The sequence below is a fragment of the Chiloscyllium punctatum genome, chromosome 7, assembly GCF_047496795.1.
Source record: "Chiloscyllium punctatum isolate Juve2018m chromosome 7, sChiPun1.3, whole genome shotgun sequence".
NCBI lineage: Eukaryota > Metazoa > Chordata > Chondrichthyes > Orectolobiformes > Hemiscylliidae > Chiloscyllium > Chiloscyllium punctatum.
Window position 1 is genome coordinate 72,054,717 of NC_092745.1, and position 25,154 is coordinate 72,079,870.

At 40.3% G+C, this 25,154-nt stretch overlaps 1 protein-coding gene across 3 annotated transcripts in view; it reads right to left on the bottom strand.

Moving 5' to 3' along the window:
- The window catches only part of kifap3a (kinesin-associated protein 3a), a 212,305-nt gene that overhangs the window by 170,518 nt on the left and 16,633 nt on the right, over positions 1-25,154 (bottom strand). For all 3 annotated transcript variants that reach the window (XM_072573970.1, XM_072573968.1, XM_072573969.1), the window contains exon 2: positions 10,889-11,020. In XM_072573970.1, the coding sequence (XP_072430071.1) occupies positions 10,889-11,020 (132 nt within the window). The remainder of the gene's footprint in view (positions 1-10,888; positions 11,021-25,154) is intronic.

Sequence of the window (25,154 nt, forward strand, 5' to 3'; positions counted from 1 at the left end):
CCACCTATCACTTTCCTAGCTACCTTCACCCCCCCCCTCCCCAATTTATCTTCAGACCCAACCCACAACACTCATTCCTGATGACGGGCTAATGCCTGAAACGTTGATTCTTCTGCTTCTTGGATGCTGCCTGATCTGCTGTGCTCTTCCAGCAACACACTCTCGGCTCTGATCTCCACACCTGCAGCCTTCACTTTCTCCCATTTTGAGCAATAGAACACAACATGTGATATATCTCGCTTAACAGGAATGAGTCAGTCTACCTTACGCGCTATTAGAGGCAACGCTGAAAAAATTAAGGCAAGCTGTATTGCTGGAACAAGTTTGAGTGCTAACAAATGGGGGAGGTCAAGGCCAGACGAACCTGAGGAGATGGAGAGACTTTTAAGTGTTTGAATAGAAGCTCAAACAAAAAAGCGATCCGGGCCAACCTTTCTCAGCATAAAATAGAAAGCTTTATCCATTTACGAAGATCTAAAGAAAACAACTCAATCCTGCAGATGTGCCTGCCTTTCGTGCTAGCAGTGGGTGGTTTGCTGGTTTTAAGAACCGCTACGCATTCTATAATATAGATTGCTGAATCTGTCTGTGCAGGCGCTGACATTTTCTCCCATCGTAGAAAAAAAATCATGAAGGCGGCTATACCTTAGCTCAAATCTTAAATTTGGACGAGACAGGTTTATACTGGAAGCGAATGCTAGCAAAAACCTACATTTCTAAGAATGAAGCACATGCTCCAGGCTTTAAGGTGACAAAATATCGTATGACTGTGCTTCTGCATGCCAATGCCAGCAGACACTTTAAGCTTACGCCTGTGGTAGTGTACCACTATGCCAATCCAAGAGCCTTGAATGGTTACCTTAAGTCTACACTGGACGTCTACTTCAGGTCAAGTAAAAAAAAGGTTGGATGATGGAGCAAATTTTTTCTGACCTTATTGTTGATGTTTTGGAAAATGTTTGGAAAAGTTTTAATATCAACAATGCTACTGACATTATTGAGAAGACCTGGGGTGATGTCAGTAAGGACTTCCTGCATGCAGTTTGGCAATAGCTTCTCCAGATTTTTTTCAAAACTCTCAAGAATGTGAAACATCACATGAGCTCCCAAAAATGAAAGAGCACTGTGTTTCGAGAATGCAGAATGCTTCGAGAAACGATTAATGATGCCCACACCCAACTCCGTAAATACAACCAGGAAATTTGGCGGCAAAAACTTTCCTCACTGACGAACAGACCATGAACGTAAAATGAGCCATAGACATTAAACAGTGGCAAACATAGGAAATGAGAAAACCAGACCTGCAGAAAAAAACTAGACAAACGCACACAAAAGAACACCACTGACAACACAGAAGCCTGGATATTAAAAAAAAACTTATTAGACCGATCCCCAACAGATACTGAAAAAAACCGTCATAGTAAGAGGATTAACTTACAACTTCAGAGACACAAACAATTAGAAGCAGCATTAGAAGCAACACTGAAAGACAACAAACTCAGAGGAAACCCAGCAAATCAGACAGACAGTTGCACCAACACTAAGCAGGAAAATGGAAGGAAACACACAATACACAAGAAAAGAAAGCACTAGAAGGACTCAAAAAAGACAAAAACATTGTAATTTTATCTACAGAAAAGGACGCGCAATAGTCATTTTCAACAAATCAGATGACTACGGGAAAGTGAACGTACTGCTCACAGATACTGACACTTACCGATACGAGATGACAGACCCAACAACACAACTAGACAAACGAATCACAGCCCTATTCAAAAAACTTAATAAGTCAAGAGAACTAAACAAGACAGCCTTCTAAAAAATGAAACCAGACAGATCCAACACACTACTTTTCAATGGACTACCCAAAATTCACAAAACCAGGTGCCCCCGCCTCAGACCCATAGTCTCACGACCTGAAACACCAACATACCAATCCGCCAAGGAACTTCAAAAAAGACTAAAAGACTTAATAGAGGACTTATGCCACTCCACCCAAAACTTCCTGAACACCAAAGACACCAAGATAGAAGAGGATGAAGTAATGGTCTCCTTTGATGTAACAGCCCTGTTCACATTCATCAACATCAACCTGGTAAAAGAAACACCGACTTCACCATAAGAAGAATCAAAGATACAAACACCAGACACCACCAACTTCACCAACAAAGGCAACATCGTCAAACAGTATACCCATGCTTCACCACCCACTTCAACTTTCAACCGACAAAGCAAACCAACAGAACACCCATGGGATCACCAATATCAGGGTTCCGAGCAGAAGCAGTAATGCAAAGACTCAAACAAACAGCTCTCCCAACCATCCAACACAAACTCTGGGTCCGCTACATGGATGACACTTTGTCATCACTAAATGAAACAAATTAGAGGAAACCTTCAACACCATCAATCATATCCTCACTGGCATAAAATTCAGAAAAGAGGAAGAAAACAACAAACTACCATTCCTAGATGACACAGTAGAGCAAACACTCAATGGAGAACTTCAAACCTGCGTCTACAAGAAAACAACACATACGGACAAAATACTCAAGTACAGAAGCAATCATCCCAACACCCACAAACAAAGCTACATTAGGACATTATTTCAATTAGCCACCACACACTGCAGCACTGAGAAACTACAAACAGCAGAAGAAAATCAGCTATGCAGTGTATTCAAGAAGAACGAGTACCCAATAAACACAGTCTGCTGATTTCTCAGCAACAAACCCAAACAAGCGGACAAAACATGCCCAGAAACCCTAGCCAGTTTACCCTACATGAAAGACCTCTCTGAAATGACTGCCAGACTACTCCGACCTCTTGACATCATGGTAACCCACAAACCCACCAATGCACTTAAACAGCAGTTCATGAATTTAAAAGACCCTATACAGACAACAAGCAAAACGAACGCCATTTACAAAATACCTTGCAAGGACTATAACACTACATTGGACAAACAGGTAGAAAACTAGCCACCAGGTTACATGATCAACTAGCCACAAAAAGACATGACCCACTCTCACCAGTATCCTTACATACAGACGAGGAAGGACACCACTTACACTGGGCAACAATTCCATCCTAGGACAAGCCAAACAGAGACATGCACAAGAATTCCTAGAAGCATGGCATTTCAACTGAAACTCTATCAACAATCACATTGATTTGGACCCCACATACCATCCTGTGAGAAAAATAACCAGAAATGGCATCACCAACCAAAAAAAAACCTAAACACATTAATAGCAAGAGGACATAACACCAGCACTTCAACAAAGGCTCACTAATGACATTACCTAGTATGGTGTTGAAACATCTGAAACCAAACCTTCCAGCAAACCTTAGCGAGCAAACTCACATCCAGAATTCTCTACAGCTGATCTACAACAGTCTGTCGCTGAGGGGGGAGTGGAAGCTGGAGACGAAAAAGATGACGTCCAGGATGCAGCACCATGACAGCTTTCCACTTCTCTTTTGTCTTCTATCCTGAGGGAACCTGAGATGCAGTTGCAGCTCTTAGAGCACAATGATCACAATGCAGTACATAGCAGGGTAGCCATTTATTCTTTAAGCTTTCATCAGCTATCCTATAAACAGGTTTTTCAAGACAGAAGATAAAGGGCAAAGCAACAAAAAAAGGGTGTCTTTTTTAAATAAACCCCAGAGACAGAGTCATAAGACAATCAATAGCAGCCATCCACTTCTGCAACGACAAACTGTACCTGAAGATGGTGATGATGACCCTCTGTCCTTCCATTAACAATATTATTTTCAATGTAATGTGTTAAGTTTACTTTTGTTTAATTAATAAATATGATTTAAACCTTCATTCAGGCTGTGTTTTACTTTGTGTTCGGCTTTTGAATGATTTTTGAGCAATCGTGAGTGATTTTTTTTTGCTGGTCTGTCCCAACCCAAATTTTCCCATATGCCCCATTATTTCTGTTAGAACACAACTACAGCATTATAGAAGAACTACCTGTGTCGTCCTGTTTCCCCCCTCCGTCGAAGCAAAACGCTCAGAGACACATTCTAGTTTTACCTCCTTCATCTTTATTCTGGGACCTGGAGGGAGAGAGAATGATCACCCATGTGCACACAGACATGAGTTCTCAGTCTTCTCTCTCAAAAAGCAGATTCTTAATGAATTATACAGTCATTTCACAGAGAGGAGCATCCAAATAAGGCAACATGTATATTGATTGGGTGATCGTTACAATCAGCCTGTGTCAATAGTAGAGATTAAGCCATCTGCTGTTACACAATGAATAACTGGTTTCAAATAATGAATACTTTTCACCTTGTTAAGCTGCCTGACATACAGAATGCTTCTAATATTGTTAAATGGCTTTAAATAACTCTTTCCCTACCTGCTCATACCCTGTACACATTCTCGCTGTATCCTTAAACTATAGCCTCTGGTTTTGGGCTCCCTGGTCATCCTTCCTGTACTTACCATGTCTGGTCCTGTTAGAAACCTATAAAATTCTATGAGATTTCCTTCTTTCTCTCTCTCACCACCCCCATTCTTCTAAACTCGAGTGACTATAGTCCTAACAGATCCAGTCTCTGTTCCAAAGTCAGTCCCAACATCACAGGATTCTGTCTGTTAAACCTTTGTTGCACTCCATCAGACCCAGAACGTCCTTCAGATAAAATGACCAAAATTGCACACAATACTTCAGGTGTGATCGCACCAAGGCCCTGTACAGAATAGGGATGCTGCAGCCCTGGGTTTTTTTGGAGGGAGGTTCAGGTTCAGGTGGAAAGAGGCTGTCAGAAGGAGGTGGAAAGAGGTTGCAAGGAGTTTATGGGTAATCAGAAGGCTGCAAGAGGAATATGATGGTTGCAAAGGAGAGAACAATTAGTTTTAAACATGTCAACAGGGATACTCAGATAATTGGGATCCATGAAAACTTTTAAACATTGACATAATTAACATATTGCAAATACATAGAAATCACTTTTTAAGGCCACATAAGCTCAGGAACTATTACACTTAGAAAACAGGGGATGCTATTGGGATGAATATTGAGTCAGATGTTGAATTTAAATCCAAGACCAAGATACAAATGCAGTAAATAGCTTGTAACTGCCTGATTAAAATCTTCCAGCTTTGTGAATGAGACAGATGTGATTAAGCTGTGATCTTACCGTTGTATTTATGATTTTTGCATGAAGAAGTCAGTTAGTTTGAAAAAGAAATTAGTTAAATCTGTATGAATCTAAATTCTGTACTATCTTGGAAATTAATGCTTTCAAGTTGTGTTGTAGCCTTGATAATTGAGGATATTGATGAATTATTCAGTTTCTGATTGTGGGTGTCCAGATATTTCATCAACAAAATAAAAATAAAGGTATTGTAACTACCTGACTGTATCAGCTAATTAACGAGTTAGATACTGAAAAAAAGACTCCCTCAAAAACATGTTCAAAAAGAGCCCTCAAATCATTTTGACATTTGTTGGAAAGATAAATGGAATGTTGCCACTCATTGCAAAACAAATAAAAATAGAGGGCAGTTTTAGGACATCATCCAGACCACATCTGATGCATTGTGGAAAGTTTTGGTCCTTATTTGAAAAAAGCTGTAACTGCTTTAGAATCAGTTCAGACAGGTTCACCAACTCACTCTTGGGGGGAAAAAAAGGGTTGATCTTGTGAAGGAAGGTTGAACAGGTTAGACCAATATACATTGGACTTCAGAAAAATGAGAAGTGATCTTATTGAAACAAAATCTTGAGGTGACTGAACAAATGGATACCAAGAGGATGCACTCTCTTTTGGGGAAAGAATAAAATTAGGGACACTGTTTAAGAAAAATAAGTCTCTCTTTTAAGACTCGGATGAGGAAAATGTGCTTCTCTCAATCTTACATGTGTAAGATTCTCTCGTCCAGAAGGTAGTAGAGGGTGGGTCTTCTATTCATGGCTGAGTTAGGAAGATTTTTGATAATGGTCTGGAGTAGACAGCAAAATGGAGCTGAGACTCTAAACAGATCAACCATGACGCTTTGAATGGTAGAACAGGCTTGAAGGACCAGATGGTTTGCTCCTAAGTCCCATGTTCCTAAAGTACTTTGAGACTTCCGACAGTCATGAAAGGTGCAAATTTATTAATCAGTTTTGCTTCTTTCAAGTCACTTGGTTCCTCCATTGCTTCCAGGCTTTTTATCGTTTCTTTCACATTCAATTTAACCTTTTAGGTCCAAAGTAGATGAATTCATATCAGTCTACATGAAAGTGCACTTGCCAGAATTTCTCTTGCTATTTGACACGGATTTTTGTTACAAAATATTAGTTCAAAACATCATGTTAGACAAACATATATATCTTTAACATTTTGGGGAGAACATTTTTCAAAGCAAAGAAGAATCATAATGTTTGATACATGTGCAAAGAGCAAGCTACTTAGATGGAGACACGAAGTCTATCAAACTTTCAGACGGAAAGATCACATGGCCCAGTTTGTGGATGAAAAAGTAATGGATTTGTACATAATCAGACAAACTTGCCACAGAGAGAAGTCTTTGCTTTTGCTTCATCTAAAACCCCGAAATACAAGTGTTGAAAACCACCGGAATACCTCACTACCACAAGTGAGGATTTTCAATAGAGAAATCTGAATCTATACCACAGCCTTCAGAAAAATAGAACACAGACAGCAATGGCCAAACCAGGAAAAAAGCCTATTACTAATGGCATGGATGGAAAGCAATTTCAGGGCTTCAAACAAGTTCTCCAGGCTCAGAGGTAGGGATTTTTCCACTGTGTCACAACAACCCAAATTCCCCAGGACAGTGTCCAAAGCCCAGATATCTTCAGCTGCTTCATTAATTATCTTCCCTCTAACATAAGACAGAACCAGGAATCCCCATTCATGATGACTCAGATGCTGATGCAATGAATGTCCAAATGCAGCAACATCTGGACAACATTCAGGCTTGGTAAGTAATATTCATTGAAGTGGCAAGTAATATTCATAGCACACACGTGCCAGGCAATGACCATCTCCAACAGGATGGAATCTAACCATCACCCAATGATATTCAGTGGCATCTAAATCCTGTATAAACAACATCCTGATAGCTCGTGGCCAGAAACTGAACGGGAGCAGCCATATAAATACTGTGGCTACAAGAGCAGATCAGTGGCCAGGAATTCTTCAGCAAATAACACACCTATCCCTCCAGAACCTGTCCATCATCGACAGGCACAAGTCAAACGTGTGATGAAACAGTTTCCAATTACCTGGATAGGTGCATCTCTAATAACATTCAAGCAATATGCTAACCAGAACAAAACAGCGTGTTGACTGGCATCTCATCCACCACCTTCAACCATCAATGCTCAGTTCATGCAGTGCATACCAGCATCTCCAAACCAATCATCATCCTGATATGGAACAATATCCTTCAATGCTGTTGGGCCAAAATCCTGGAACTCGCTTCATAACATCCCTGTGATAGCCATACAGCTCTAGGACTGTTGTGGTTTAAAGAGCAGCTCACTGCCACATTCTCCAGGGTAATCAGGGATCGACAATAAATAACAGACTGATTAACGACCCCCATTTTCCACAAACCAATTTTAAATGTTGTTAAAATGCACTGTACATGCATTATATTACAGTGGCAATTCTTACTGAATAAATTGCTGTCAGAAATTAATTCCGAGGACAAGCAGCCTGTTTAGTACAGCAACATTTTAAAATAAGCCTGCCTGTTAAAACTGTATAAATGAGCCCCTTTTACAAACAGTAAAATATTTGTTTTCCTAAGCAGCAGCAGACACTTAAAAAAAAGACTCAGAATCACCAAAATGAAATTTACCATTATGTTCAAAATTAACTTGGGTAATAAGAGATGCACTGTTAAAATTAAAATACTATTTCTCCCTGGTCAACAATCTCTCCTGAACTTAGGAAATCCTTCATCATTCAAATCTAATAAATTTGATGGTTGGGTAAGACAGTATCCTCTTTGTCAGACCATATCCACTTAATTAGTACTAATAAAGAAATGACTGTACACTCTACTTATTGGCCCAGAGGCGTATTCTCTATTATAATATTAATGAATTAGCCAACTTCCTTCACTGTTCCTACTTAATAAAAGTTGAACAAAAACTGATGTGAACTACCAATGTCAGCACAAAGCAATCAGACAAGAAAAATGAAAACTTGTCTTCCAAGATCAAAAGTAAATATCTTCTGAATATACATGAAAACAAAATTTTTTACATCGATGAGGGCTCAATATTTTCCTTGATTGTTTTTGGCTAAAAGATGTATGGGAAACACATCATTTTCATAAAAATAAAACAAATTAATGTCTGGTACAAGGGAAAATAGCAGACATATTGACTAGAAATTACATCTTCTAATTTGAATTCAAACAACAACAGAAACAAAAATATTTTATACCAGTCATACATATGCTCCACTCAGGACATGAAAAAATACTGATAAAACAATATCAAATCTGATACAATATTATTAAGTCATGATCAAATCTATATTGTTATGTATATGTAATTTCATGATTCACACTATGATGACGCTCTTGTTTTAAGAGGTGTATTTTGCCCTTTCGTTTTGAAGAGCAAATTTAAGACAGAGTTATCAAGTTACATATTGAAAGCCCATCATATAAACAGCTTGAGGTGCCTTGGAGATTTTCTTTTAAAAGTTGGAATAATAGCAGCAGCCTGAACAGATGGGCCAAGCTCCCACAGAACCAGGATTTATAGTTTCAGTTTTCAGTCGAGTTATTGCTGGGGTCTTGAAACTGGGTTTGGAAGCTACAGTACACCTCTCCCGGCTGGTGTCTCTCAATTTTCTTGATGTTTTTCTTCTCAGCTACTGCTAAAAACTGGGCATTCTCTTCCTGCTGCTAGAATTGCACGTGAGACAATCTGAATTTGCCTTTACCAAGGGTGTGTTTATGGGATATCATTACATTGGAACAGTTACTGTTTAGTAGTGAAATAATTATTCTGTTAAGTTTTCCAATTTCATCTTTCTTCGGTTGTACATGAACTATTGCGTATGAATAATGTGTGTTTTGCTTCACAACTGGTAGTCTGACCAATCCAATTGCATCTGGAACACAATGCCTGGTACTTGCCTTTAAAATAAGAAAAAAATAGGGTCTAGGCCATCTTAATATATTGGGGAGATTAAACGGTCCATAACAGTAATAACAGTACATTTCAGGAGTATAAAAGTTTGAGGATTTAGTTTTTTATAAAATAAATGAAAACATCCATTTTGAGTAGCAAGTGATAAGCAACCTAAAGTAATTGCAAATCAAAAGATGACCTAAGTTTATGTTCTAAGCTCACAGCAGGAAGTATTGGAAACAAAACAAAAGAGTACCTCTGAACTCCTGGGTGGAGACAGGATGTCTAAAATTCTCTGATTTGGAGGTTAAATTATTCATATGGTATCCCAGAACAAAGAGAAGGTTCTGGAATTATAAATAATTGATGTAAGTCTCTACCATCCAAGTAAATGGGGGAATGGATTGGAGTAACATATTTCTTTAGTTGTGTGTTTTATCTGTCTGACGCCACTCAGAAACAGGCATTGAAGTCAGGAGCAATTTGCAGAAGACACAATGTGCATCACTAACTATGAATCAGTGACAGAGGTCTATCAGGAACCAGGATGTTTGTGATTTGGAGTTACTCAGCAAATGTGTAATGGAGCCCATGCTTGAGTTATGAAGTCTGCAACCGTGAAGTGCAGAGAGTGTGTTGGAGGATTTCACTAGGCTGAAGCTTGGAGGAGAACCCTAAGAAATCTCATACCTTTAAGAATATCAGGACCAGTGCAGAGAATCATGGTGAACTGCTGAGAGCTGTGCTCTATCTTACTTTACTCACAGGAGAAATGAAAGAATCCTCAAGATCCTGTGCACTGGGTGACTCAACTAGAGCAGGGGACATTCCGTTGAAAGTTTCAGGTTCAAAATATAATCGGAAATAAAATACACTATTAGGTTTGTAACTTTGTTCAACTAGTGTACAGTTAAAGTTTTTGTTAAATCATGATGTAACATTCAACAACTTTTGTCCCAATTTTCAAAGGTAATGATGCAAAACTGTTTATCTCCTCTTCTACCCCGAGACTCAATCTTTTTTTCTACATTACATCAGTAAGTGCACTTCAAAAGTGCATCATTGCTCTGGGATATTCTGAAATTATGAAAAGCACTAGATAAAGACATGTCTTTCTTTAACCTTTACTAACTACTTTCCATAAATTAGATTTCCATTGTAGGAACCCTGGTTGCCTAATTATTTCTGCACCTTTCATTCCTGCTATAAATTCTGCCATACCAAAGTATTATCATAAACTTACTGGTAAGATGAAAGAAAATTGAAAAATATGAAATTTGCACAGAAAACAGACAGTGTGAAACAGAAGAATGGATGTCTAGCCAAGAAATGTACATGGGGAGATTCAACAAATGGTGTGGAAGAGATCATTTACATTCAATCTCTCCTTTCAAGAAAGAAAACAGCCAACGTCTAGAACAAATAACCTCCTTTGTAAAGTTGAGAGGTCTCCTGAAGATTGTAGACTTATTGCATTCTGTATTTATGCAACATATTTGCCATGAGGGAGCTCTTCAAGTGTTTCTTCTGTTGGGCAGCTTTCTCTTTATTGTAATTGCACTCCATTGCATGCTTGACATTTTGCATTCAGCCATTCCTTCATTAAGGATACCATGTAAATCCAAGTTACGACAACTGTATAACTGTTACAAATTTTTTAAATTAATCGAAGTTTAATGTGTCGATTTTTTAAAAATTTAGTTATTTTTAAGAAGGTACATTGAGACAAGCAGAATAACTTGCTGAATGTTACTCACATTTTCTGACACTCCTTACGTTCTCCCAGCATGGTATCACCCATCTCACCCAAAATTGTGGCTTCAACTTCATAATGAACAACCAAAGCCTTCTCCGTTGGGTGGACATCTATGTTGCCCCCTTTGACTTTTCTGAAGAGAAACAAATAGCTGTTTAGATTTGGGGGAAAAACACATACAAATTGATTTTGTATGAAAAAATACAAACAATTACGCAAGATTCAAATGTACTTATGTAGCAATCCATAGCAATGATTTTAAAACAAAATATTTCTCATCAGTTATAATGAATCTCATGGTCAGGGAAATATTCATACACTAAGTCAGTAAAATTAATACAGTTTTAAAAAATTTCCAAGATTATTTCATTGATTATTCTTGGACAAAACAGCTGACTCATTGTTCTACAGCTTCTCAAAATCACGGAAAGATCCTACGGAATATTCTACTGCTACAGCATTCATGTTAAATATGTCAGTCCTCAATCTCGGAACAAATCTCTGAACCTCATGAATAAGGCATACTTCTATAATTCGAGGCCACATCTTGTGTGGCTGACTTACCTGTATCCCAAAATATAGAAACTAAATATAAAATAATGTCTCAAAGTGATTAATTGGCACTAAACAAAGCTAGAGGTTGATGAAAGTCAGCTAAAGGCAAAAAAGCAACTGGTGTAAATCCAGACAGGAGATCCCAGGCTTGAAAACTGGCTACATTCCATACTGACCATGCATTATGTGATGTAAGGTATATGATTTATATTCTTTGCTGTACTTTCAATAGTGTTTGGATTTTTGAACTAGTGGTGTTTGGGTCTGTGTATATGAGGATTTAAAGACTAGTTTGTGGCATTTCTGCAGCCATGATTAATTTTTAAACCAATATGAGAGTGTGTCCCTGGGATGGTAATCGGAATTTATTTGCATTGGGAGTGTTACAAATAGATAGGATAAATAAAAAAGAAGAGCTTGTTTTCTGTTTAGAGGGACTACGACTGCTTGCAGAAGCATGAGTAAAGGGTGGCAGGTTAGACTAAAACAGAGTAAAATATTTTTCAAGTATATAAATAATAAAAAATAAATAAAGGATAGAGTGGAGTCCATAAGGGCTTTCCTGTCCCCCTTGGTCCAGGATGAATCCACATACATACAGGTCACCATCATGCCCTCCAAATCCTCCATGACATCCAGTTCCCCAGCCCCCAATGCCTCATCTTCACCATGGACATCCAGGCCCTGTACATGTCCATCCACCATGATGAAGGCCTCCAAGCTCGCCATTTCTTCCTTGCCCTCTGACCCAACCAAGTATCCTTCCACTGACACACTCATTCGATTGGGTGAACTGGTCCTCACCCTCAACAATTTCTCCTTCGAATCCTCCCACTTCCTTCAGACCAACAGGGTAGCCATGGGTACCCACATGGGTCCAGCTATGCCTGCCTCTTTGTCGGGTATGTCAAACAGTCTATCTTCTGCAGCTACACCAGCACCATTCCCCATCTTTTCCTCCACTACATCGATGACTGTATTGGCTCCACCTCGTGCTCCCATGAGGAAGTTGAACAGTTCAGCAACTTCATGAACACCTTCCACCCTGACCTCAAGTTCACCTGGATCATCTCAGACACCTCCCTCCCCATCTTCATTTCTGGTGACCAACTAAACACTGACAACTACTTCAAACACACCAACTTCCACAGATACCTGGATTACACCTCCTCCCACCCCCAACTCCTGTAAAAACGCTATCCCTTACTCCCAATTCCATCGCATCTGCTCCCAAGAGGAGCAACCCCACTCTAGAACATCCCAAATGACCAACCTCAAGGACCGCAATTTCCCCTCCCATGTGGTCAACAATGCCCGTCCACGCATCGCCAAGTCCTGCATCGCCACCCTTGAACCCCACCCCTCCAATCGCAACAAGGACAGAATCCTGGATAAAAGCAAATTACTGTGGATGCTGGAATCTGAAACCAAAAGAGAAAATGCTGGAAAATCTCAGCAGGTCTGGCAGCATCTGTAAGGAGAGAAAAGAGCTGACGTTTCGAGTCTAACTGACCCTTTGTCAAGGCAAGGACAGAATCCCTCTGGTCTTCACCTTCTACCCCACCAATCATTGGATACAACACATCATCCTCTGCCATTTTCGCTAATTAGAGTCAGACCCCACCACCAGAGATATATTTCCCGTTCCACCCTTTTTAGCATTCCTCAGACACCATTCCCTCCGTGATTCCCTCATTAGGTCCACAACCCCCCACCAACTGACCCTTCACTCCTGGCACCTTCCCTTGTCACTATGACAGATGTAAATCCTGTGCCCACACCTCCCTCCAAGGCCCCATAGGATCCCTCCACATCCAGAGATTTTCCTGCAACTCCAAACACCTCATCTATTGCGTCCGTTGCTCTCAATGTGCTCTCCGCTACATTGGGGAGACAGGATGCCAACTTGCAGAACATTTCAGAGAACATTTCCAGTACACACACACACCAATCAATTCCACCACCCTGTGGCTGAACAAAAATTCCCTCTCCCACTCCACCAAGGGCATGCAAGTCCTGTGCCTCCACCACTGCCAAATCCTAGCCACCGGAGGAAGAACACCTTATTTACTGCCTTGGGAACCTTCAATGACACGGGATTAATGTCGATTTCACCAATTTCCTCATCTCCCTCCCCCTACCTTATCCCAGATCCAACCCTCCATCTTGGCACTGGCCTCTTGAACTGTTCTACTTGCCCATCTTCCTTCCCACCTGTCCGCTCCACCCTCCACTCCAACCTATCACCATCACACTCCACCTTAACCTACCTATCACATTCCCAGTTACCTTTCCCCCAGACCCCACCTCCCATTTATCTCTCAGTCTCCTTGGTGGTAAACCCCCCACCTCCCATTTATCTCTCAGTCTCCTTGGTGGTACCGCCCCCCCCCCCCACCACACTACACACATGCCTGATGAAGAGATTATGCTTGAAACATCAACTCTCCCACTTCTCCAATGCTGCCTGACTGGCTGTGCTTTTCCAGCACATTTTTTGACTCTGATCTCCAGCATCGCAGTCCTCATTTTCTCCCATACAGAACAAGCAGACTAAGCTGCTCACTGAAGCAAAGGATATTACAGAGATACTAAATGAATATTTTGCTTCTGACTTTAACAAATTAGAAGATGGTGACAATGGCCTAATTGAAAATGTTAGTGCTGAGCACTGAACAGTAGTTAAAAAAAAGTGCTGAGAAGGCTAGTAGCACTTCAAGTAAAGAAATCAGCAGGTCCAGATGGAATACATCCTAGTTTGCTGAGAGTTAAGGGAGCAAATTAGGGAGATGTTAACAGAAATTTTCCAGGCCTCTCTGAACACAAAATTAGTCCCAGGAGACTGCAGCATTGCAAATATTACTCTGTTGTGTAAGAAAGGGACACAGGATAATCTGGGAAACTACAGATCTGTCAGCTTGACATCAATAGCGGGGAATACTGATGGAGGCCATAACATAGGATAGGGTAAATACACATTTTCAGAAACATAAGATAATACTAGACAGTGAATGCGGCTTTGTCAAGGGCAGGTCATGTCTGACAAATTTAATGGAGTTTTTTGACAGGCAGTGGATGAGGTAGTGCTGTGGATGTTGTATATTTGGACTTGCAAAAAGCATTTGATATGGTGTCATATGGCAGGCTGGTTAGCAAATTAGACATCTTTAGGAATGATGGGTTCTCGGCAGTATGAATTAGAAGTTGACTAAAAGACGGAAACAGTAGGTATAGATGGGCATTTCTCAGATTGGACAGGAGTTGAAAATGGTGTTCCCCAGGAATCACTGTTGGGCCCATTACTTTTTCTGATTTATATTAACAATTTGGAAATGGGTGTTGAGGGCAAAATCTCAATTTGTACAGGATACTAAGCTAGGGAGAATGGTGAATTGTGAGGATGACGTTGAGTGACTTCAGAGGGACAGCCACGAATGGGCAGACACCTGGCAAACAAATTTCAATGCAGAGAAATGCAAGGTAATGCATTTTGGTAGATGAAACAGAGATAATACAGGTATAACATTGAAGGGAGTACAGGAGCAGAGAGACCTCAGGGTCCATATGCATTATTCCCTGAAGGTGACCAGGAAAGTTGAAAGAGTTGCTAAGGCAGCTGTTGGGATCCTTGGGTTTATAAATAGAGGCATAGAGTATAAAAGCAAGGAAATGATGCTTCATCTCTACAAATCAACGGTCAGACCACATTTGGAGTATTGTGCTCAGTTATGAGCACCTTATTTATGGAAGGATGCTGAAGCACTGAAGACAGTTCATAGGAAATTTATGAAAATGAGACCAGAAATTAAGGATTTTAGACACAAGGAGAAATTGGAGAGATTACAAAGAAGATTGATTGGTGACCTTACTGAGGTGTTCAAAATTATGAGCAATTTTGACAGGAGGATATTCTGTGTCCACTACTTGGTATGTCAGTAACTGGGGGAGGGTCGCAATTTCAAGACTGTCAGCAAAACAGCTAGGAGTGAGACGAGGAGGAATTTCTTAACTCAAAGTTATTATGATTAGCAATGCATTGCTTAGGACAGGTAGTTTTAAAAGACAGCTGGATATCTATTTGAAAGTAATGAAGTTAAAGGTTGACAGAGATTGAGTGGGAGAGTGGGTCTAGCTGGGCAGCTCTTTCAGCTGCCAGTACAGAAACAATGGGTCAAATGGCATCCTTCTATACTCTAATATTCTCTGTCACTGAGGGAAAGAAAGCAAATAGTTTGCATTTTTGAGTACTCCAGCAATGTGAAGAATGTTAAGCATAACCAATTATATGCCAGCATTTAAACATCAAATAAATCGAACAAGTATACATTTCAAAAGCTTCCTCACTTTTATTAAGCGATTTAAAATGTGTATCCTGAAGAGTTTGACTTTTATTCCATATTCCACTAGTCTGCTTTCCTGGCAACTTTTAAATTCCCAGTGAATAGAAGCCTAACCAACATATTGATATAAAATTCAAATATATTCTTCAATCGCATTTTTATAAAAACAGAAAAATTAAACAATTAACAACAGTTTAAATTATAATTTTCTTTAATAAAGTTTTAACTTGCATAATCCCACAGTGACCACAACAACAAGGATAATCAAAACAGGTTTTATATAGCCACCTAACACATCTTAAGACATTTCTTAGACTGTCACTGGGGTTGTGCACTAGAAGTCAAGCCTGGAGTGTCACAAATGTGAAAAGATTTAAACGAACTATTCAAAATTGCCAACTTACCTGACTGATGAACGCAGGTTAAAAAACACTAATCAGATTTCTGTACCTAACAAGAAAACAGCTATTTATTGCAAACACATTGCTTTTAAACAGAAGGCAGAAAAGAAATATACTTTGCTAATTTACAACTCAACTCTAGCCCTTTTTTAAAAACTCCCCCATACACAGAAATAGACACAAAGAGGCAAGAAAGAATACTAATATTACAGTTAAGAAAAGAACAAATCAGTGAAGCACACTTCTGGTTCCAGTCTCGATTACAGGCAATGAGATGTTTTCCTTTAATTCCCTTCTGACTCCTTTCGACCCTGAGCAGAACACAAGGTTGTGGACACACCAGTTTGTAACCTTTCATTCACCAGCTGAGAATTTACACCCTTTAAATAAGGGAACTTTGCAGAGAGAGAAAGTAGGATTCGGGGTTTGCTTTTTCTTCTTCACTCTCAGGCGGAAAACATGAGATGTTTTCTCCTTCACGGGCTGGACAATACAGCAGAACCATGCAAACCCAAAGCTGTAGCCGCTTGTCCAGGAGCCTAGCGTGAAATTGTTACTATACAGAGTATTCCTGAACTCTCACGATTGATTAGTTTTTCAACCAGGATCAGAAGTTTGTCACTGGACAAAACTGCTCCCGGAAACAGAAGCAAGGTCTGTATCATCCTTCCCCACTTATTTAATCAGAGAAACAGAGATATAACACAATGAACCCCAGTAACTCTGTTATATTGCCGCATCATTTTCACAGTCCCTTGGTTTAAGGTAGCACTGTAAAGACAAAATTCATTTTCTTCTTTGTGTTGGATTGTTGACGAAGACAGGAAAAGGCCCATTTTAAGACTGTGGTTTGTGGAAGGAGTTGCTGTACTTTTCAAAAGAATTTACTATAACTCAATTGTGAACCGAGGTTTATGTGCAGCATAAGATTCATTCAGCAACAGATCACTGTCTGGTTAGTACAAATTCATACAATCCCTACAGTGTGGAAACAGGCTATTCAGCCTAAGTCCACATCGACTCTCTGAAAAGCATCCCACCCAGACTCACCCCCTGCCAAAAAGCCCTGCACTTCCCATGGCTAATCTATCCAACCTACACATCACTGGACACTCAGCAATTCAGCATGGCCAACCCATCTAACCTGCATATCTTTAGACTGTGGGAGAAAATTGGGAGCACCCAGTGAAACCCACGTAGACATGAGGAGACGGTCTTGTGTGGAGTCTGCACATTCGCCCGAGACTAGAACTGAACCGTGAGCCATCATGCTGCCCCAAAATGCAAACAGTTGTAGATCATCCACCTAATGACAACTCTTTAATTGACACCTGAATAGGTGAACAGTCAGGATGTTTACAACAGAGGGAAAGAAGTCTCTGGACAGCTTAAAAATTAGGTTGAGTGTCTCTATCCCTTCAGCTCATTGCATCTGTGGTCAAAAACAAGCACCTTACAATTCTAATCCCATTTTTTAGCAGTTGGCGCACTATCATTTTTGCCTTGGCATCACAAGTACATATCAAAATATTATTTAAATGTTATGATGCTTCTGCTACTACCAGCCTTACAAACACTAAGTTTCAGGTTCTACTGCCCTCTGGGTAAAAACAATTTTTTCTCACATCCAATCTTAAACATCCAGTCCCTTACCTTAAATCTGTGCCCCTTGGTCAGTGATCCCTCCTCTGAGGTGAACAGTTCCTTCCTGACTACCCAATGTCAGCTCATAATTTATATAATTTCAATTATGGCTCCTCTCAATCTCTTCTGCTCCAAGAAAAGCAATTCCAATCTATCCAATCTCCCTTCACAACTAAAACTCTCCCAAAAGACAACACCCTGGTAAATTTCCTCTGTACCCTCTCCAAAGAAATGACATTCCTCTATTGTGGATTCCAAAACTGTAAATAACACTCTAGCTGTGACCAAACCAATGTTTTGTTCAGTTCCAACATAACCTCCCTGCTCTTAAAATCAATGCCTCTGCTAAATTAAGGCAAACATCCCAAATGGCTTCTTAACGACATTACCCACCTGTCCCACTAGCTTAAGAGCCTGGTGGACATGCACACCAAGGTCCCTCCGATCCTCAGTACTTTCCAGGGTCCTACCATTCATTACGTATTCCCTTGCCTTGTTTGTGCTGTCTACGTATATCACCTCACACTGATCCAGACTAAATTTCATTTGTAACTGATCAGCCCATCTGTATCCTCCTGTAATCCAAGGCCATCCTTCTCACCAAGTTATCAACCCACCAATTTTTGGATCATCTGCAAACCTACTGACCAACCCTTATACATTCAAGAATACCATTTACAATTATCACAAATAGCAAGACCCCTACACTGCTCCCTCAGGAATCCCACTGATTACAGGTTTCCAGTCACAGCCCTCGACAATCACCTTCCAATTACCCACATTTCCTTGGATCCCATGGGCACAACCTTTACTATTAAACTATCATGCAGGACTTTATGAATAGCCTCGCTAAAGTTCAGGCAGACCACGTCAAAAGTATTTCCCCCACCTCAAGACCTCTTCAAAAAAAATGCAATCAAATTGGTCAGACATGACCTACTCTTAAAACACCCTTTTTTTTACTCTTCTTGATTAATCCCAGTCTTGCTAAATGCAGATTAATTCTGTCCTTCAGAAGTGCTCAAGAAACTTAATTCTGACAACATCATGACTAACAAACTTCTGGAATTTTTTTTGAAGAGATAAGAAAAAAGCTTGCTGAGAGCACTGCTGCTTTAGTGGTGTACACACATTTCCAAAAGACATTCAATGTAGTACCGCACTATAAACGTATGAGAAAATTTATACTCATGGAATAAATGGGACAGTAACAACATGGATACAAATTGGCTAGGGATCAAAAAGTAAAATCTCATGGATTTGCTTCGGGCTGGAGGAAGATTTCTCACAGTTACCCTGTGGTCAATTCTGGCACATTTGTTTTTCCTTATATTTACTAATACTGCAGATTCTGGCATAGAGGGACAATTTCTAAGTTTGTGAATGATTCAAAACTAGGAAGCATTGTAAACTTTGAGGAAGACAGTGGCAAACTACAAAAGAACATTGACAAGTTGGAGTGAACTGATTGGTGGCAGATGACATTCATTACAGAGAAGTGTGACATGCTAAGTTTTGGTGGAACATAAGCATACCGCATAAAATAAAGAGAGTTACCATTAAAGACGTACAGGAACAGAGATACCTGAGTGCACGCATGCATAAGTCATCAAATGTGGCAAGACGGGTGAAGCAAGCAGTAATTGAAGCTTGCTGTACCCTAGGATTATTAATAAGGGTATAGCATTGAGTTGATGCTGCACTTTTACAAGACACAGTTAGCCTTCAGTTCAAGTACTGTCTGCAATTCTGGTGCTACACATTAGGAATGTGAACATATTGAAGAGAGAGCAGAAGAGATTTACATAACATATCCCAGGGATAACAACCTTCATTTATGAAGGTAGATGGGAGAAATTGGGATTGTCTTTCTTGAAGAAGAGAAGGCTAAGACGATATTAGATTTTCAAAAAATTTAAAATCATGAGAGCCTGGACAGATTAGACAGGAAGAAACTTCATTTGTAAAAAGCTTGAAAACAAGTGGGCACAGGTTTCAAGAAATTTATAAAAGAAACAATACAATGTGAGAACAAAAAGCCTTCTTATAGCAATTAGGATTCGGATGCACTCTTAGAAATTGGTCAAGGCAAGTTCAATTAAGGTAGTTAAGAGGTTATCAATACTCATTTAAATAGAAAGAACATGCAGGGTTATTGAAATAGGGCAGAAGATTGGCACAGACATAAGGAAATTTGCATAAGAAGCAAATGCAATGTGAGGGGGAAAAAGACTTCAATGAGTAGTTAGGATCTGGAATACACAGCTAAAAGTGTGGTGGAGATAGGTTCAATTCAGGCATTCAAGTGGAATGTTTATTTAAATAGAAAAATGTTCAAGGTTATGGAGGAAAGGCAAGAGAATGCCATTAAGCCCTCAGAGAAAAAGACACAAGATTCCTTAGTTTAAAACAGAATTTTCTCTTCACAAACTCTAACAAAGCAAACATATGTAATACCATCTTAGGTAACCTCCTATATTGTCAAATCAGAATCAACATTAGTTAAACATGTGTGGTTTATTGTAGTAAATTGTGGTTTATTATATACATTTAATGGCAGATAAAGCTCAAACTGATCTCGTGAATTGATTCAATAATCTATTCGGCAAGTCAGTCATCAAACTCAGTCACAAAGACCTTCAAAACTCTGTCTTTCTTCAAAGGAATTAAACCCTTCTTCTGATCCCAGTCAACAGTAGAACACAATCAACTTCAGGTTCCACACGACTTCACCAAAAATGGCACACGTCCACAGAACCTCAACTTGGTTTGCAAAGTGCAAATCCACCAATGTGATGTAACATAAACAGCAGCCAAATATGTACTTGCTTATTGTCCACTGTCTCTGTATTGTTAAACTTGTCCATACTGCACAACTGGACTCATTTACTACCAAGATCCAAGACCGCTTGGATTCTTTCATATGATTTTAATTAGGTTCACACTCTCCACGGTTTTGGTTTCCAATCTCAATTTCTGTCTTACTTTCCTTAGGAACTGGAAGGATTAGTTTCCTTTACCAGTATCCCTTTGCAGTTTTCTTTTTCCAATTAGGGTCTATCTCAAATGATTACAAGCTTTTAAACTACAGACTCCAAGACAACATGGATTTTTTTTGTCTTGTTGAAAGCCACATCCATTTTTCTCCTGGCATTACACTATCACAAAAAAGTCTAGCAAATGCACCTCTCCGTCTTCCCACAACCTTTTCTAAATAAATTATAATCTATATTATATGATTCCTAATCCTGATTTTGCAATAGCCATAACTCTGCTTCTTACCATGCCTAGTTCATTCCTGGGCATGATTGCTTCCAGTTCCTGTCTTCCTATGAACATTGAGGAGAAAGTGAGGACTGCAGATGCTGGAGATCAGAACTGAAAATGTGTTGCTGCACATTCTTGCAAAATGTAAAGTTGCTACAGTCCCAGGTGATATAGGCAAGTCTCTCACGAGAGAAAGAAGACTGGTGATGAGTTAAGGAAAATCCCAAAGCCTGTTGTTTGGATAGAAGGGTAACTAGAGAAAGGGTTGGCCCACTCAAGGACTAAGGAGGAAAGTTATGCATGGATTCAGAGAAAATGGGTGAGATTCTTAATGAGTACTTTGCATCGAGGAGAGGGACATGACGGATGTTGAGGTTAGGTATAGATGTTTGATTACTCTAGGTCAAGTCGTCATGAGGGAGGTGTTGGGTATGCTAAAAGGCATTAAGGTAGACAAGTCCTCAGGTCCGGATGGGATCTATCCCAGATTACTGAGGAAAGCCGGAGAGGAAGTAGCTAGGGCCTTAACAGGTATCTTTGCAGCATTCTTGAACACAGATGAGGTCCCAGAGGACTGGAAAATTGCTAATGCTGTCCTCTTGTTTAAGAGTAGCAAGGATTATCCAGGTAATTATAGACAAGTGAGCCTGATGTCAGTGGTAGGGAAGTTGCAGGAGAAGATACTGAGGGATAGGATCTATTTACATTTGGAAGAAAATGGCCTCGTCAGGGGTAAGCAGCATGGTTTTGTACAGGAAAGGTCACGTCTTACCAACTTTATAGAATTCTTTCAGGAAGTGACAAAGTTGATTGATGAGGGAAGGACTGTAGATATCATATACATGGACTTCAGTAAGTTGTTTGAGAAGGTTCCCCATAGTAGGCTGATGGAGAAAGTGAAGTTACATGGGGTCCAGGGTGTACTAGCTAGATGGATAGAGAACTGGCTGGGCAGCAGGAGACAGACAGTAGTAGTGGAAGGTAGTTTCTCAAAATGGAGAACCATGACCAGTGGTGTTCCACAGGGATCAGTGTTGGGACCACTGTTGTTTGTGATTTGCATAAATGATGTGGAGGACAGTATAGGTGGCCTCATTAGCAAGTTTGCAGATAACATTAAGATTGTTGAAGGAACAGATACTGAAGGGAACTGTCAGAGAATACAGCAGAATACAGATAGATTGGAGTGTTGGGCAGAGAAATGGCAGATAGAGATCAATCTGAGTAAATGTGAGGCAATGCATTTTGGAAGATTCAATTCAAAAGTGAACTCCACAGTAAATGAAAAACTGATGTACAGAGGGGTTTGGGAGTTCAGGTCCATTGTACCCTGAAGGTGGCAACGCAGGTCAATAGAGTGGTCAAGAAGGCATACAGCATGCATTCCTTCATCGGACGGGCTATGGAGTACAAGAGTTGACAGGTCATGTTACAGTTATATGGGGTTTGGTTTGACCATATTTGAAGTACTGTGTACAGTTCTAGTCACCACATTACCAAAAAGGATGTGGATACTTTGGAGAGGGTGCAGAGGTGGTTCACCAGGATGTGGTCTGGTATGGAAGGCACTAGCTATGAAGACAGGATGAGTGGATTAGGATTATTTTAATTAGAAAGACAGAGGTTGAGGGGGGACTGATTGAGGTCCACACAATCACGAGAGGTATAAACAGGGTGAAGATCATGAATCTTTCTCCCCCCAGAGTGGAGGACACAATTACTAGGGGTCACGAGTTCAAGGTGAGAAGGGAAAAGTTTAAGGGAGATATGCTTGGCAAGTTCTTTACGCAGACGGTGGTGGGGGCCCGGAACGCGTTGCCAGGAGAGATGAAGTAGGCAGGCACGATAGTGCCATTTAAGATGTATCTGGACAGATACATGAATGGGCAGAGAGTAGAGGGGTACAGAACATTAGAAAATAGGTGACCAGTTTAGACAGAGGATCTGGATCAGCGCAGGCTTGGAGGGCCGAAAGGTCTTTTCCTGTCCTGTAATAGTCTTTGCTCTCTTTGTTCTTTGAGTTTAACCTGGGGTTGGACGTTCATGATAACCTGTCAAGCCAGTGACACCCACATTCCTTTGACAAACAAGGACAAAACAAAACTACTGGTTCATATCCTGTGCCTTTTTTGAATTATCAAATCTTGAGTTTATTGCTCTCTCCATGGCAATGCCTCAGTCAATCAGAATCATTTTCAAATTAGCAGCACCCTTTTCTTCTGTACTATAATTGGTCAGAAAGTTTTGAAATTTGGTTCTCTTGCATTTGCCCTGATGAATAAAAGACAAGCAGTTCTGGCAACATCCCTTTTTCAGCAATGCTAGTTTACGGAAATGTCATAAGAACCTAACATCAAAAATATAAAAAGAGATAATGAAGAAATTTTGGGGAAGCAATGGCGCAGTGGTGTGATCATTGGACTCTTAATCCAGAGCACCGGAGTGACTGGGGACCAAATCCCAGCATGGAAGAAATCGGAATTTGAGTTCAATAAAAATCTAAAATTACAAGTCAACCGATGACCACAAAACCATTGTCGTTCAAAGAAAAAACCCATCTGGTCCACTAATGTCCTTTACGGAAGGAAATGTATCTGTATCTGGCCTGACCAACATGTGACTCCAGATCCACAACAACATTGTTAATGTCTAGCAAGCCACTCAATTGTAGTAAGTTTCAAAAAAAGAAAAATCTCGATAAAAGAAACCAGAAATACCACTTCCCAAACACAGCCACGTCAACCCTGCAGAGTCCAGTTAACTAATATCTGGAGGCTAGTGCCAAAATTGAGAGAACTGTCTCACATGTTACTGAAGTAACAGCGCGACATAATCACACTCTCAGAATCATACCTTACAACATCCCAGACACCATCACAATATCTGGGGTATGTACTATCAGCAGGAGGTGGCTGGCCTGGCAAACCTCAATATTGACTCCAGCGCCCATGCAGTCTCATAGCATCAGGTCCAACATGGGTACCTACTGATTACCACAGACTACCCCACCCTTTGCTGATGAATCAGTACTCCTCTACGTTGAGCACTTCTTAGATGAAGCACTGAGTGCGGCAAATGTGCAGAATGTACTCTGGGGGGGGGCTACAATGTCCACCACCAGGAGTGGTTCAGTAACACCACTATTTATCAAGCTGATCGAGTCCTAAAGCACATAGCTGCTGGACTGGGACTGCAACAACTATAAAGAAAACCAATGGGAAAATTACATTTGACCTCATATGGACCAAACTTCAAACATATTTAGCAATTCAAAACTCGGCATCCATAGATCCTGTGGACCATCAGCAGCAACAGAATTGTACACAACACAATCTGCAATGTCATAACTCGGCATTATCTCCTATTTAAGCATTATCACCTCGACAGGGAAACAACCCTAGTTCAATGAAAAGTGAAGAACAGCAAGGCAAGTGCAGTACCATGCACACTGAAAAATGGGGTTTCAATCTGGCAAATCTACACAACAAAACTACTTGCATGTCAAACATCATAAGCAACAAATGATGGACACGGCAACAAACCCATTGGATCTAAGCTCTACATTCCTGCCACAAGCCATGAATGGTAGTGTACAATTAAACAACTCACTGGAGGAGGTAGCTCCACTAATACCCCATCTTTAGTAAGGGGGTGTGCCCAAGTACATTAGTGCAAACAAAAAGACTGAAGCATTCGCAATCTTCAGCAAGTAGTGCGAAGTGCATGATTCCTCTCAGCCTCCTCTCAGATGCTAGTCTTCGGTCAATTTGATTCACATGATATCAGGAAATTATTGGAGGCACTAGATACAGTGCACTTACCTGGGTGAGTGTAGGTCGAACAACACTTGAGGAGCTTGACACCACCCAGGACAAAGCAGTCTACTTGACTGGCACCATATCCCACAAACATCCTCTGTCTTCAGCATCAACACTCATCAACAGCAGTGTGTACCATCGACAAGCAACACTGCAGAAATTCACAAAGGCTCCTTATATAGCACCTTCCAAACACACGACCACTTCCAACAAGAACCAAAGCTGAAGATACTTGGGAACAC